Source organism: Elephas maximus, chromosome 9 (genome assembly GCF_024166365.1).
Source record: "Elephas maximus indicus isolate mEleMax1 chromosome 9, mEleMax1 primary haplotype, whole genome shotgun sequence".
Taxonomy (NCBI): domain Eukaryota; kingdom Metazoa; phylum Chordata; class Mammalia; order Proboscidea; family Elephantidae; genus Elephas; species Elephas maximus.
In genome coordinates this window covers 71,959,945-71,976,604 of record NC_064827.1, presented here as the reverse complement: position 1 = coordinate 71,976,604, position 16,660 = coordinate 71,959,945, and the positions used below count along the sequence as shown (strand labels likewise).

The window sequence follows — 16,660 nt, the reverse complement described above, 5'->3', positions numbered from 1 at the left end:
AAATCTTCAGGTGACACATTGAAAGATGGGAAAAATGCAAAGGCCTCGAGTGTCCTGGAAGTAGATTTGGCCCCAGGGACTCATCTGGTGAGCATTTCTAGTGGATACTCTGCCCTGGACAGAGTAATGGCTTCAGCCTGTCCTGGTGGTGTCATCTGAGAGAAACCGTCAGCCGCCTGGATGCTGGCAGGAGAACAGGGTGCTGCAGCCCAACTTTTCCTCCTTCTCCCAGAGACATCAATATGGAGATGAAGACATATGTACAGGGCGTATTTTTTAAATGTGGAGTTCTCATTTCCCTGTTGGAGCAGGCAAGGACCTAAACTGAGATGTGTAAGGAGAGGCTGACACACAGCAACTATAATAAAGACTATCTGGTTTGTGGGCAAGGAAACTGAGGCTGGGAAAGCTGAAAAAGCTTAACCAGGGCCACACAACTTCAAAGTGGCAAAGCCAGGATTCAACTCAAGACTTGCTGATCTAAAGTCCTTGCTCTTTCCAGTCCAGACCCCTTATTAACTAAATGGCTGAATGTACCGGAACCCACATGATCCACCCTCACCTTTACATTTTCAGCCTTCTCTCCTACCATTCCCTAGTTCCAGCTGTGGGAAGAAAAGGGCATTCCAGGCAGAGAACACAGCCCAAGCAAATGGTCTTGATCCTCTAGGTCATAAGGGACCAGTAAAGTGCTCTGTTCGAAGAATCCACCTCTGGGTGGATGTGTTTTCTGACCTTTTTCCTCACAGAGGGTGTTTTTCTTAAAAAGTAGTAATGGAGGAAGGCCCGAATGGGGCGGGCTCCAGTCCAGCAGTAACACGCCTCCCTTCCCGTCTTTGGCAGGAACTGCAAGCTCAGCAGCAGCAGCCTGTCCATGGCTGCAGTGGACATTCTCTACATTGACATCACAAGGAGATGGAACTCCATGACCCTGGACCAGCGGGATTCAGGTACCTGGCGACTTACCTCTGCCATGTCCTTGTGGGAGCCCAGACAGGGGTGGGTGGTACCTTTCCTGTTATTTCTTATTAAGGATCATGATGTGGGCAGGAGGAAGATTATCTTATCAACTCTAGACACCTCTCCAGGAATTGATCTGAACTTGAATTCTGGGGCACTGTCTCCTCCCACCAATGCAAACATTGATTGAGCCTATGCTCTTTGCCAGGCCCTGGATGGACTGGAGAGAACAGCATTTGGTTCTTGCCCTGCAGGAGCTCAGTGTAGACTTGAGAGGCAGATAAGAAAGCTCTAGCATAGTGTGATGTGTTCCAGGATGGAGGGAAGCACATAGAGGCTGTAGGGGAATCAAAAAGGAGATGCTGCTAATCAAGGGGGAGGTGGGGTGGGTGCTGAGGAAGGCTTCTTAGAAAAGGGCTGGCTGTGCTGGCATTTGAAGGGTGAATGGGATAAGCAGATGAGCAGGGTGGGGCTATACATCTCTGGGATGGATGGATGGATGGATGGATGGATGGATGGATGGATGGATGGATGGATGGATGGATGGATGGATGGATGGATGGATGAGTCTGAGCTTTCCTTTCCTCCATGGTACAGAGCCAAGGGATTCTCAGGACCTCCCAGTTACATTTAAGTCCTGACCAGAGGTATGGGTGTCATGTCAGGGGGCAATAGGTTTATGGGACTTACAAGAAAGAAGTCTTTGAAAAGCTATCGAACATGGGTTTTCATTCTCAAAAAACATGCATTCATTCATTCATGCAACAGTCATTCAATGGCAATGTGTTTGGTTTTTTGTTTTTTTCATACAAACCTTGATAGGATGAAATGAAGCAATGCCTAGAAAGCCTCAGAGAAGGTCTGCCTCGAAGGAAGTGTGCAGTGAATGGGAGCTGATACAATGGTTACCACGTTGCTCTCACTGCATCCATTTCTCAGCTGAGCAAATGTGTCCTGAGCACCTACTCAGCCAGGTCCTCTGAAGGTGCTGGGAACAGTCAGAAGATATGCCTGCCTCAAAGGGAGGGGGTGTTGCCCAGCCTAGGCAGGGATGACTGTGAAAGTCTGCTGGGCTTAGGGCCCCCAAGTAGTTCAAATTGGCTGCAGCAAAAGAGAAGGGAGAAGGGGCAGGGATCTGGATGAAGGAGCTGTCAAGGCCTTGAATACTACACAAAAGAATTTGATCTTGATTCTCTAGGCCATAAGTTGCCAGTGGAGGACTCTGTTCGAAGAATCCACCTCTCGGTGGATGTGTTTTTGACCTTTTTCCTCAAAGAGGGTGTTTTTTCTAAAAAGTACTAGTAACCATAACTGACACTTGTACAGCTCATCACAAAATTACCAGGTCCTTTCACGCATGTTCCCTCATTAAGTGTCCTGGGAGCCAGTGCAGTAGGTATTATGATTCTCATTTCATGGATGAGTGAACTGCAGCTCAGGTGATTGAGATCACACAGGAAATGAGGGGTGAGCCAGCACCCTGACACCTGTGCCCCCTCCACTCAACTGCCTCGCTTCAAAAGAGACACGCTGAGGAGGGGTACCTCAGGGAACAGCTTTCTCCCGTGATTCGAGGGATAGGACATGAAATCAGAGGTTGGGCAATTCAGGTTTGAATTGACCAGTATAAACTTGAAAAGTGCTTTCACCTCCGAATCTCCATTTTCTCATCTATAAAGTGGTACTAACAACACCTGCCCTCCAGGGTTGCCGTGGGGTCTCATGTGTCGGTGGATGTGAGCGCCTTTGGAGCTCTCTGTGATAGTGCTTGCATTCATCTCACCAGTGGGCACCTTTTGGGGAGAACCCTGGGGGCAGGTCTGACAGTGGGGTGCTTCCCGCCCAGATCCTGCCCTCCTGGTGACTGAGGATGTCCCATGGGTGGGGTGTACCTGACAGCAGGGTGCTCCCCTGCCTCATCCAGCCCCCCCGCCCATGGTCTGCCTGGGCTACAGCTTCCCGACTAAGGGACTGCAACAGGCCCTTCCTGCAGGCACCGGTGCTCAGGCATTGTTGGGGATTGGCTTCATGTTTGGTAATGATGGCTGACAGTGGTTGGGCATTTCCTATGTGCCAACCACTCTGCTGGGCACTTTACATGTGCAGTCCTTACTAGAATCTACCTGCAAGGTAAGTATGATTATCTCCCCTGAATAGAGGAGAAAACCGAGGCACAGAGGCATGGCTAGTGGGTAAGGCGGTAACATGGCGCTGCCACTTATCACTTGTGGGTTGCTTTATCCTACTAACTGGTGTGGGGTAAGATGACCACCCAGCTCCTACCACTCCCCTTGCTTTAATTCAAAAGGGAAACTTGGGGAATACCAACACTCGTTGAATCAACAAGGTGAGTGCTTCTATCACATCTCTGCAGTCGGCAGGCCGCTCCATTACAGCCTTCCCTGGCAACCAAGAGAGGCTTGAGATGGGGCGTCTTTCAGGAGAAGTAGGCAGCTTAATTATCATTTCGAGGACTGAGAGTGCTCCTGTGACAGTCGAGCTTCGGCACTTTTTGCTGACGCCTTCAGAAAGTGAAGAAGTGTTTGCTTTGTGAGATGAATGCAAGGAGTCACTGCGGGATCCCGTGGAGGAGGCCGGATGAGGGGGTGGGGTAGCAGTGGAATTATTAAATATTGAAATTGATCAGAAGTCACAGCAGGAAGCTATTTATCATGTTTTATTGCTTCAGACTAGCATTACCATCTGGCCCATTGTTAATTCTGAGTAGCTTTTCATGTTTTGTTTGTGGCTTAAATTGCTCCCCGTAAGCAGAATCCACAGGGGCTGTCCACAATACAGGTTCGGGTGAGGTTTTGTGGGGTCTGCCAGTGTCGCTTAGTTCTGCTGACCAAGCTAAGGAGAGGAGAAAAATGCTTATTTTTAGCTCATACTGACGAGCAGATCCTGGCTGGGCTCTTTGCCACATCTCAGCCCCCAAATATATGAAATAATAATCATTAGTACAAACCGCAACTTTGAGATTAACTCTTATGTGCATATACCACTGCTAATTCTCACACCAGGCTTCTGAGAGGGGTAATAGTATTCCATTTTACAGATGAGGAGCACCTTGAGTTCCGAGAGAAAAAGTGACTTGTCTAAAATCCCAGTCGGTGAGAAGCTAAGGTCAAGCTCAGACTCAAGGCTCCTGCCTGCTGGCCCAGGGCTCTATTCCCCATCCAGGGCACCACCAAGCAGTGCTTGTTCATTTGAATAACAGGGAGAGTACAGGGCTCATGAAGCTGGAGTCAGAGGGAAAGGCTGGGAGGTGAAAACTCAACTCATGGAACCCAGGGCTGTTGGGAGGACGGAGCTGGAATAGGAGGTGGTACCTTGTCCAAGGGCCTGTCCTCCTTTTCTTGATCCTTGGATCTTACACTCCTGTTTCCATCTCTCCTGAAAGGAAATAACAAGGCCTGGGTGTTTAGGAAGTGGGGGCTAGTCATTAAAGCCAGAAAGGGGAAGCCAGTCTGTAACCAAGGTCTCAAGGACCACTGCGGTCTCGCAGGTGGGTTCCAAGCCGGGCCCAGTTCATACCTCCTGAGGAGGATGGTCAGAGACCACTGAGTCTCAAGGAGAGGGAGCATCTGAAACTAGCCACAATCTTAGGCCCGTTCAGGAAGCTATTGGATGACAAAAGAAGAAATCTGTAATTGGGTGGTGGTCCTTCCTTTTAACAAGTGTCAGCAGAAAGACCAGAGAGTCTGAGCTTTCCTTTCCTCCATGGTACAAAGCCAAGGGATTCTCAGGACCCCCCAGTTACATTTAAGTCCTGGCCAGAGGTATGGGTGCCATGTCAGGGGGCAATAGGTTTATGGGACTGACAAGAAAGAAGTCTTTGAAAAGCTATCGAACATGGGTTTTCATTCTCAAAAAACATGCATTCATTCATTCATGCAACAATCATGTAATGTACAATTTACCAGGTGCTGGGCCCAACTGGGATATAAATGTAAGTTATTGCAGATCCTACTCTCTTAATAAAAAAGAAGAGACCATCTACTGAACATTTACTATGTGGCAGAAAAAAAAAGCTTATTGTGAATTATCTCATTTAATTATCACATTACCCTATGAAATGAGGGTTGTTATTCCCATTTGACAGACCAGAAACCTAAGGTTTAAAGAGGTGCCAAGTATTACAGTGGGGCCTTAGGATTTGACCCAAGATCAGTCTGAGTTAAGAGCCCACGCCCTTTCTGTTATGCCCAGTGTCTCTCAGTCATGCCAATGAATGTGATGCACAGTTCATATCTGCAATAGGGTATGACTGCTATGATGGGGGAAGCGCAGAGAACCGGGGCAGCAACAAAGGGGGGTTGGTGTAAGGGTTAAGAAGTGGAACACATCCAAAGCACTTTACATGGCATGGAGCCCAGAAAAGCATCCACTATGTGATCTGTATCCCTGAGCACCTAGTATATGGCCCAGAGCATGCAAAAGCATTTGCCCAACATGCAGTGAGTGAGTGGGGAGCGTACAAACATCAAAATAAAAAATGCCCTGCATCTCCAAAACAGGGTGTCTTAGTCTGGGTTCTCTAGAGGAGCAAAACCAGTGAAGCATATATAAATATATACAGAGATGAATTTACTTCAAGGAGATGGCTCACACAATTGTGAGGAAATGGCTCATGTAATTGTGGGGGCTGGCAAGTCCTAAATCCGTGGGTCAGATGATAGGCTGAAGATGTCTGCTGATTCACGAGGTTGCAGAGGCTGACAAACCCAAAATCTGCGGGTCAGGCGGCAGGCTGTAGGCTTCTGCTGGCTCATGGGGTTGCCGGGGTTGGTGAATCCAAAATCTGCAGGTCAGGTGGCAGGCCAGAGACTCCTGCAGGCTTACTGCCCAAGAACCAGAGTTTGGGCGACGAGAAGAGTACAGGGTTTGAGAAAGAGAGCAAGCTTTGCCAGAATATCCATTTATATACTAGAGGCAGGCCACACCCCCAAGAAAACTCTTCTTGCAACAGATTGGCTGCTCACATCAGATCAGAAAATGGAAGGTGATTACATTGCCTGCCAAACCACTGAAAATCTTAGCCTAGCCAAGTTGACACATAACATTACCCATCACACAGAGTGTTCTGGGTGTGAGAACCATGGCTTACGGTAGAGATTGTCTCATTGACAGGATCTCCCTTTCCTCTCCTTAATGACTAGCATAAAATACCAGCTCAACTGGATAAAATCATCACCCCACACCCAGCCCCAGCAGATTCAAAGTGCTAATATACTGACGCCTTTCCTGAAGCCTGCCCAGACTGTCCTCCTGCGCTAATGAGACCTTAGTATCTACCAAAGGTGCTAATCAGATCCCTGATATTTGAGACCTTTACAAGCAAAGATAATCTACATGAGGAGACCTAGCTGTTGAAATGGAAAAGAAACGTGCAACCCAAAAGACAGAGTAGACTGCCTCATAGGGTTTCCAAGGAATGGCTGGTGGACTCGAACTGCCAACCTTTTGATTAGCAGCTGTCTTAGTCATCTGGTGCTGTTATAACAGAAATACCACAAGTGGATGGCTTTAACAAAGAGAAATTTATTTTCTCACAGTAGTAGGTTAGTAGGTTACAAGTCCAAATTCAGGGCGTCAGCTCCAGGGGAAGGTTTTCTCTCTCTGTCGGCTCTGGAGGAAGGTCCTTGTCCTCAGTCTTCCCCTGGTCGAGAAGCTTCTGAGATGCTAAAGGACGTACTCTGCTCCTGGTGCTGCTTTCTTGGTGATATGAGGTCCCCAACTCTCTTCTTGCTTCCCTTTCCTTTTATCTCTTGGGAGATAAAAGGTGGTGCAGGTCATACCCCAGGGAAACTCCCTTCACCTTGAATCAGGGAGGTGACCTGAGTGAGGGTGATGTTACAATCCCACCCTAATCCTTTTAACATAAAATTACAGTCACAAAATGGAGGACAACCACACAATACTGGGAAGCATGGCCTAACCAAGTGATACGCACATTTTGGGGGGGGACATAATTCAATCCATGACAGCAGCCGAGCTCTTAACCACTGCACCACCAGGGCTCCTTAAAAAGATTAGCGAATAGAAAACCCAAAACTTGTGAGAAAAAAGCCTGCACATTGTGAAATCGGAATCTAATACTTTTAAATAGGCTTATTTTTTTGGTTGTTTTGGTTTTTTATTGGCCCTCAGGTACATGCAATTGGATTAATCATAATTCTTCATTCATAAAACACTTTCATCATTGGTCCACGCATAGCCTGCTTTTATTTAGCTTTGAATTGGTTATTTTTAATAATGGACTAAACGTCCACAAACTCACCACCCAAATCCAAAGCTAAGGCCTTGACAACAATCCGGTTCTAACACGTGGTTCTCCTCCAATCCCCGCCACTCCTCCACCTCGCTCCACCCAGGGAACCCTCATCTCTCACCCCGTGCTCACGAGTTCCTAAAAATAGGCTGGTCTCTGTCTCTGTTAGAAAGCCAGTGACTATTTAGGAGCTTGATGGAATTTAGGAATATGCAATCTAACGTTCTCCAGCATGCCAATGTAATTGTCACTTTTTGTTTAAGAAAAAAATTTAAGTGATGAATTTTAGTTTCCAACTGTAGAATTTCCAGTAGAACACAGAAATCGAAGTGAGAGCGTTATCAGCAAAACTGGGGTGAAGTAGCCCTCCCATTGCCTGAAATGAAATGAAGAAAATGAATGGTCAGAGAAGATGCAGTTATTTCATGTAAACTGCACTCCTGAGCTCCGTCTTATCATCATTGAGCCTTTGCTCTCAACTCTTTCCAGAGTGGAATTTCAGTTCTCCATGATTAGAGATGAGGACAGCACCAAGATTAGGCAACAAAAGATAAAAATCACTGGTGTCAGCTATGCGAGAAAAACACTTCAGTTGCAAAGGGAATATTTTAGCCCACCACCTGGGCACCTTGTCCGTTCAACACAAGACCGACACCTGGGGGCTTCTGAACCTTGATTGCTTTGTTCGCTTTGCAGTCAGGTGTTTTTCAGTGTTTTAAGATGTAAGGTAAAGGCCACTCCCAGTAACCAGTGGAAACAAGCAAGAAGAAAAAGGAGTGGGTAATCTTCCCCAACCTCCTTCCCCATTCTTTGTTCACATACCTATGTGTGGATGCGCGCGTGCGCACACACACACACAGACACCTTTGTTTGCAGAGGGAAATCTAATGGCATAGTTTAATGTTTGAGATATGCTGCCAACTCTTTGACCAAAATAAGAAGCATCCTTTCCAGTGCTTATTGAACACCCAGGTTACGTGTCCCCCTTCCTGGGACTGCCTTGGTTGGACTGGCGATCTTACCTGGTGTCTAATGTTCAGTAAACAAGAGAACCTCTCAATGGAATGACACAATGGACTCAAACATACCAACGATCATGAAGATGGCACAGGACTGGGCAATGTTTCCTTGTCTTACACATAACGTTGCCATGAGTCAGAGCTGACTAGACACTAACAACAAAGAGCAGGGGCTCTGGCATCAGACCAACCTGGATTCGAATCTGGACTGAATAACTTGCTAGATATATGACCTTCAACAAGTTACACAACTTCCTCTGAGCCTCACCATCATCATCTGTAAAGTGGAGGTAATAATAGTGCCCACCTCATACAAACCTTGTTACGTGCTAGGGATGCTAACCAAAAGGTCGGCAGTTTGAATTCACCAGCTGTTTTTCCTCGGTAACTCTGTGGGGCAGTTCTACTCTGTCCTATAGGGTCGCTATGAGTCAGAGTTGATTCAATGGCAATGTGTTTGTTTTTTTGGTTTTTTCATACAAACCTTGATAGGATGAAATGAAGCAATGCCTGGAAAGCCTCAGGGAAGGTCTGCCGCAAAGGAAGTATGCAGTGAATGGGAGCTGATATGGTGGTTACCACGTTGCTTTCACTGCACCCATTTCTCAGCTGAGCAAATGTGTCCTGAGCACCTACTCAGCCAGGTCCTCTGAAGGTGCTGGGAACAGTCAGAAGATGTGCCTGCCTCAAAGGGAGGTGATGGCAAGCTAGAGAGAGGGATAGGATGTGGTCTCAACTGAGAAGCACTCTGTTTCTTTGTGACAAAGGGCCAGGTCCTCCTCTCTTTTCCCTCCCAGACCCCCTTCCCTGCTGTTACTGTTACTGTAAACAGCCTCTTGCCCAGATGCCCCACCTTCATTCCATTCTCCCAGTGGTCACCACGTTGTTGGATTGTTTGTTTGATATATCAGTTTCCTAAGGCTGTTGTAACAAGTTACCACAAACTGGGTGACTTAAAACAATAGAAATCTATTTTCTCACAGTCTGGAGGCTAGAAATCCAAAATCAAGGTGTTGGTAGGACCATGTTCCCTCCAAAGATGGATGGCTTGTAAACACATCACTCCAATCTCTGCCTTTGTCTTCACAGAGCCTTCTCTCTATGACTGTGTCCAAGTTTCCCTCCTTTTATACTACAATATGGCTTCATGTTAACTTGATTATATCTACAAAGACCCTATTTCCAAATAAGGCCACATTCATGAGTACTGGGGCTTATGATAAGAATGTGTCTTTTGGGAGGACACAATTCAACCCAGTACAGTTGGGAAAAGAAACTAACACATCTACCTCAAGGAAAGGGGCAGAGTGGTGAGCCTGGAGAAGACACCCTCAGAGCTTTGCAGCAGGAAATGCAGCACTCACAGGGAGCCACAGGCATGCTCCCTGACTCTCAGGGCCTCTGGAATTAGTATCTTTCTGCATCTGCCAGAGTCTCCATACCATCATTGTGTCTGCCCTCACTTTGGTGGTGCTAACTCCATTTGCCTGGGTGTGGCAGACTCCATCTCTCCTACTGTATGACCTTTCGACTCATAGCCAACTATCAACTGCCTGCAGTCGCTGATACCATGACTCCAACTCCTGGGCAAGAACATCTGAGTGATTGAGGGCCTCACAGACTGGGCCTTCCCCCTCTGCATCCACCAGTCCCAGTACTGGTCCCACACTACTAGCTCCAGTCAGAGTGGTCAGCCACTTTCAGAGTTCCTCCACCTCAAAGTGTTTGTTTCTGTTCCCTTGTTTACCACTGTCCAGGCCCTCTCCTCCAGGATCCTTCCTCTGCCCTCAAGCTGAGCCAAGTCCCCCTTCTCTTCTGTTCCAACAGCATCCAGTACTGCTCCTTGACAAAACTGATCACAGGCTAATTAAATACTTTAGAATTAGTATGTAACATATGCCCCTTAAGCTAGATTAGCCTCCATGAAGGCAGAACTTCTTCAGCCTCAGTGCCTAACACTGTGCCTGGCACACTGTAGGTGCTCCATAAACATACGTCGAGTGGATGAAGGAATAATTCGCAGATGGACTCAGACCCTAACAGTTAGCTGATCCTGAGGGTGTCTGAGGCTTATTCTCAAGTCTCTCCCCAGATTTCCTCAGTTGACTTATATAAATCATCTCTGACTTTCCTATATTTTCGTAAGCTGGAATGCGCCCCAATTGAAATGTATTTGGTTAACGATGTATTGAAATATTTAAAAGTATTTTTACTTGGAATGTTTAGCAATGCCTCACTTATACATATACATGGATTGCACCCTCTTCTCTGAAATATGTGAGGCCTCGTATAACTAGGCAGGTTTCACGCAGTGCCTCGCGTGATATGTCTGGAACAAACGGTGTTCTTCAGCCTTGAAATTATCTTGAAGTCAGATGGGCCTCTCTGGATATGTGCCCTACACGCTTACTAAATAGTTGGTGTCAGAATTATTTTTAATAGAAGCAAGTGCGACAATAGAAATGCCAGCTTGCCCTCTCGCTTGCACAGACACTTATCTTTGGGCGGATGAAGTGCAGGCTGCGTTTTATGTAATGACTTTCCCCTTTGTCAGGAGACGTGCATTCACACTTACGGTCCGTTTGTCAGGTGAGTGCCTGTTCTTCCTCATTCTCCCAGTCACCTCCAGGGTGAAGAGAACAGAATCTCTGCCCATTGTCTTGTTCCACCCCCACCCCCAAAAAGAAACAAAAGGGAAAAAGCGGGATTATTTTTTATTTTGGCTTCCCCTTTTCTTGTCCTTGTTACTTACCATCTTCATATCTTTTCGGAATGGCAGCAGCAGGGTTCTGCATTGTGGAAAAAGCATGGGCGGTGGAGTCAGACAGCTGGGGTTTCAATACCCTGCCACCTGCTGTCTGGGAGTCCTTATGGGAGGCATTTCACCTCTGGGAGCCTTCAACACGCACCTTGGATTGTTATAAGGATTTCGTATGTGAAGTTTGGATTTAGTAGTAGTGAAGTATGTGCCTGGCTCAAACGGTAGCTCTTTTGTTCACTACCATCATAGTTCCTTACGTTTGTATCTGCTTTATAGATTACAAAACAGTTTCAAACCCACTTGTTCACTAAATGCCACACTGCCAGTGAGCTTGGTCTTCTTTCAAAAACCTCATTTACAGAGAAGGAAACCAAGGCTTGGAGAGTAGAGACAGCTCACTCAAGTAGTCAGTGACAGAGCAGGAATCGGGTCCTGAATCTGAGTCCAGTGCTGTCTCTTCCAGCTCCCTGATTCTTTCTTCAGCTGTGTCCAGCCTACTGACGAGCCCATCAAAGATATTTCTTCATTTCTGTAACAGTGCTTTTGATTTCTAGCATTTCCTTTTGATTCTGTCTTAGAGTTTCCCTCTCTCTACTTATGTTACCTATTTGTTCTTGAATATTGTCTACTTTTCCTGTTAGAGCCCTTAACATATTAACCATCATTATTTTAGGTTATCTGATAATTTCAGAATCTGTTATATGGGTCAGTTCTAATGTTTGCTTTGTCTCTTCAGACTCTATCATTTTGTTTTCTTTCCTATTATCATGCCTTGTAATTTTGTTGTTGTTATTGTTGTTGAAAGCCAGACGAGATGTGTCTGGTAATAGGAACTAAGGTAATCAAATTTTAGCATAAGGCTCTATGTTAACTTGGCTAGGAGCTGGGCTGTACTTGATCCTTGCTGTAGCTGTAGGTGCTAGAGGCTTCTGTTTCCTCCAGTTTCCTTGTTGTTGTTTCCCTCCACGGTTGTCTTTGGGTTTCCCTAAGAACGCCTCCTTAAATAGAGTAGGTCTTGTGATGTCTCTCCATAATCCATTGTTATTATACTGGAGCCTTGTAGGTATTGGTTAGGGGAAGTGTTCTATAAACTTATAATTAAATCTCAGTTTTTTAGAGGTCTTGAGTCCCTGCGCTGTGACTTTCAGAAGCATTTCTTAGCTTTTTTTTTTTTTTTTCTGCCCTTATAGGAGTCAAGAAGGCTGGAAAGGCTTGTTGTCTAATTCCCCTTTCCCCAGGTCAGATAAGGCTCTGATAAAGTAGTTTTTCTTGAGGGCAGGCCTTTTTTGAGGCGAATACTCTGGACATATTTTAAAATGGTTACTTTTCCCTTCCCCCAGGCTTCAGAATTTTTCTCCAATCTTTACCATGAGAATCTGGTGGTACTACGGGTACTACCACAACAGTGCCCCTGAAGACTGCAACCCTAGGAATTTTTTTTTAACTCTCAAGCTAGTCTACACTCAGCATCCAGCAATTCATCATTTATGTTTTAAGTGTCCCTACCAGTTAAACTGATCTGTCCTTGTGAGTCTCTGTATTCACCTGTCTCTCCTACTTTTGGGGTGACAGTTTACCCTGTGAACTCAATTCTCTGATAGATCTAAGAAAAATCATTAATTTTCAGTTTTTTCAGTTTTTTTCTTGTGAGGATGGACATGATGACTTCTAAATCTTTACATGTCAGAGCTGAAACCAAAGTCCTCTATAAACACTTTACACATTTCACACCAACTTTCTACTCCAGGTTACAGAGAAGAAAGCTGAGATTCAGAGAGGTTAAGTAATTTGCCCAAGGTTACCCCGCTAGTGAGTGGTAGATCCAAAATTCTTTGTTGTTAGATAATAATGGTGTTTGAGAACCTGCACTAGTCATAAGCATACCAGAAGTGTTTACTATACAGGTATTTCAGAGATTTCTATGGAGTCCTTGGTCAAATCTGGGCATAATCATTTAATCCAGAGTGAAGTGAGAGCCTCATGAACTGTCTGACTAGTATTCTGCCACTAGTCAAGAAAATGTCCCAAGTAACAAAGACAGAGTTTCATTCAGGCCATGGTTCATCATCTCTCACAAGAGACCACCTTCAATATCCCTTCTTTGCACTCTTCAGTGTGTATTCATTTTACTCTCACAGAATCATACATGGTGTTGAAACTAGAAGGGGCCTTAACACCAAAACCAAACCTGTTGCCGCGGAGTTGATTCCGACTCATAGCGACCCTTAGGACAGAGTAGAACTGCCCCATAGGGTTTCCAAAGGGCATCTGGTGGATTCGAACTGCCAACCTTTTTGGTTAGCAGCTGTAGCTCTTATCCACTATGCCACAAGGGTTTCCAGAAGGGGCCTTAGAGATCATCAGTTCCAATGTGCTTGTTTTACAGATGGGGGACTCTGAGACCCCAGCAAGTTATAGCAAGGAAGAACCACCTGCTGTCCATTGACTTTCTACCTCATACTCTGCTCTTTCTCCTAGATCTTAAGGAATTTAGACACATTTATTTTTGAGATAGCCAGTCTACAAGTATATAATGAAACCTGAAACCTATACTCTGACCCATCCTTTGCCCCATGGGGCACTCGGCTTCTCAACAGAAGACTTGACCCCATAAGTCTTCCCTGAGGTCCAGATAGAGCAATTTTGCCTCACCAGGGGACACTTGGCCATGTTTGGAGACATTTTTGGTTGTCACAACTGGGGGAGGGGAGATGCTACTGGCATCTAATGGATAAAGGCCAAGGATGCTGCTAAACATCCTACAGTGCACAGGACAGTCCCCTACAATAATAAATTATCTAGCCCAAAATATCAACAGTGCCAAGATTGAGGAACCCTGAGATAGAGTGTGTCCATTCAGGGCCTCCACAATAGCCTCGTGTATACTTATAACAGTTAAGCTTTCCTGTTCAGCTTCCCTAAAAATCAGCAATTCCCCTTGCCCCGTCATGGCCATATAATGCAGCTGCCAACCTACTCAGGGCCAGGGGTAGTGTCCAGGGCCTGGGAGTCCACAGGTGGTCCTCTGGGGAAAGGGTGCACACCTGATCTGCTCAGTGAGAACTGACATGACCGAGGTGTTTTCTTCTTGGTAGCAAGTGGGTGTTTCTGCCCACACTTTCCCCACTGATCACGTCTGTGAGGGAGGAGGAAGCCTTATGTAAGAGCAGCCTCATACAACCTTCTGTCATTTTGGCACCACAGGGCCTGGGAAACCCCCTCCATTCCGAAGTATCATGCGGAATAGGCCCTGAAGAACCTGTTTGTTTCCTGCTGGATAAAACCTGAGCTTTTTAGCCTTTGAGATTGGCTCTGCCAGCCTCACCTCCATCCTTTACAAACTCACCTACTTCAGCCCAGGCCCATCTTCTCCCACACACCATATACACCACCTGAAACACGCTGCCCTGAGCCGTGCCATCATCTCTGTGCTTTTGCTCCTGTTTTTCTCCCTTTCAGTAATGCCCTTCCCTGCTTTGGCTGCCTGGACAATGCCCACATGTAAGATTCTCCTTTGTGAAGTTTCCAGGCCCCTTCTCCCTGCCACTTAGTCCCACTCTCTTTGCGTTTTGACAGTTCTTAGCACACCCTTCTAGTAACTCTTACCTCCCTGGATCATAAGTATTTGCGTAGTCTGTATCCCCTCCCCACCTTCCCCCAGTATGTGCTGAGCTCCTTCATGCCAGTGCCTGATTCATGTCTGGGCACCAGGGCCTGGCACGGGAGAAAGGCACTCAGTGAAATTTTATTGAAAAAATAATGGAAAAACGGAAGGAAGGAAAGATGGAGGGAGGGAGGGAAGCAGGGAAGGAAGGAAGGAAGAGACCAGATGGATGGAATTTCACTGGGCTCCTTATTCTCAGAGTCGTTACTTCCAGGACCCCTAATGGTTCCCTGTCGCTCGCCTGGTTATCTGAGACACAGGACACGTGGCCTTGGCTCGACCTCTTCCATTAATGCTGTAGTCACTTTCCCTTTACTTTCTGGGCACCCATTGGTAAACTGTAAGACTGCAAGATTATCAAATGATCTTTCAGGGGCTTTACGGCTATGACACTGTAGCATGCCTGTGCATCCAAGGACACATAAAAGAATACCTAACCAAGCACAGGACTCTCCCCAATTCTCCATTTGCCGTGGTCCTAACTGGCCCCCAGACAGCTCCGCTCCTGGGCAGGAGTACAGTGAAGGAAATATTTCCTGCGCTAATAAAATTACCTCCTCTAAAGAAGGCAATTTGCATGTTAATGTTTTGGGTAATTTTGTGCAGCTCCAGTGCCCTCAGGGCTACAATTTTTCTCTGACAAAGTGACAAAAATAAACTCCCGCATAAAAGAGCATTTCTCTTTTCTCTCATTTGTGCTGTAAAGTGACATTCTTAATGCGAGTCAAATTGAAACCCACTGCTCTGTCTTATTTTTGACACTGATCTGCCTCCCGCCACCTCTTCAAGTGACAGGCTGGATCTGAGGAGCTCCTCAGCGGGGTCTCCCCTGAGGACAGGGCTCCGTCCTCTGTCCTCTTGGTGAGTGGGCACCATCTGCCACCCCGGAGTTGCCGATTCTAGCCTTCTGTATGTTCCAGAGGTCCAGGCCCTTAACTGAAAACAAATATGGAGGGTGGGGAAGAGGGTTGCCTTTTGTGGGTAAGTCAGGGGGGCCTGACTTCCCCCAAATCACCCATCTTTGGGGAAAAAAGAGCAACTAAAATTGGGTGGGATTCCTTGAGCCACTGGCCTCCAGGGCAGCAGACTGTTTATTCTGCCAGGCTTGACCCTTCTAGCAACTTAAAGAAATCAAGAAGAAGCTCATATTCACGTGGCGTCTTCCATGTGCCAGGCCCCACGCCAGACACTTGACATGCATGTCCTGTCATTTAACCCTTCCCAGGGCCAGGCAAGGGAGGTAGAAACTGAGACTCCCAGAAGCAAAGTGAATTAGCCAAGGTCACCCAGCAGCATGTAAGAGGGAGAGCCTGGATTTGAACTTGCGCATGTGTGATATAGAGCCTGGGTTTTTTCTCCCTTAAGTAAATGCTGAGGGCATGTTCATAAAACCTGTCAGTGACAAAGCAGAGGGAAGGGAGGAGGGAATTAACATTTACCAAACACCTACTATGTGCCATACACTATGCCTGTAGATTGCATTCATTTAGTCAACTAATATTCAACAAGTGCCTACCATGTGCCAGGTCCTGGGCAAGTGACAGGTGTGTACAGCTGAGAATAGAACACCCAGGCCCACATGCAGCTGACAATATGTAGCAAAGACAGACATTCAGCACAGAAACACAGAAATAAGCGTGTAATTACCTGTTGTGATAAAGTTTTAAGGAGAATAACAGAGAAGGCCTGATTTATATCAGGAAGTAGGTCAGGGAAGATCTGTCAGGAAAAGTAACATTTGAGCTGAGACACTTGGGCATCAACCAGGTGAAGTCCAAGTTGGGAAGGGTGTTCTAGGCAGAGGGAATGGCTAATGACATGGGTCCTGAGGTGGCAGGTCCTAGGAGGTAAAAACCAGCAAGGCAACAGAACACAGGAACAAGAGAAGAGGCAGGCAGGAGCAGGATCATGCCCCTGAATGTTGTTGAAGAGCTTAACACAGGGGAGTGGCATGGTCTGGTTTGTGTGTCTATAAGATCATT

The 16,660-nt window shown here is 46.4% G+C and overlaps 1 protein-coding gene across 1 annotated transcript in view; it reads left to right on the top strand.

Annotated features, from left to right (window-relative positions):
• The window catches only part of TTLL11 (tubulin tyrosine ligase like 11), a 306,701-nt gene that overhangs the window by 271,521 nt on the left and 18,520 nt on the right, over nucleotides 1-16,660 (top strand). Inside the window, exon 8 of the mRNA XM_049897234.1 lies at nucleotides 844-950. Coding sequence (XP_049753191.1) covers nucleotides 844-950 — 107 coding nt within the window. The remainder of the gene's footprint in view (nucleotides 1-843; nucleotides 951-16,660) is intronic.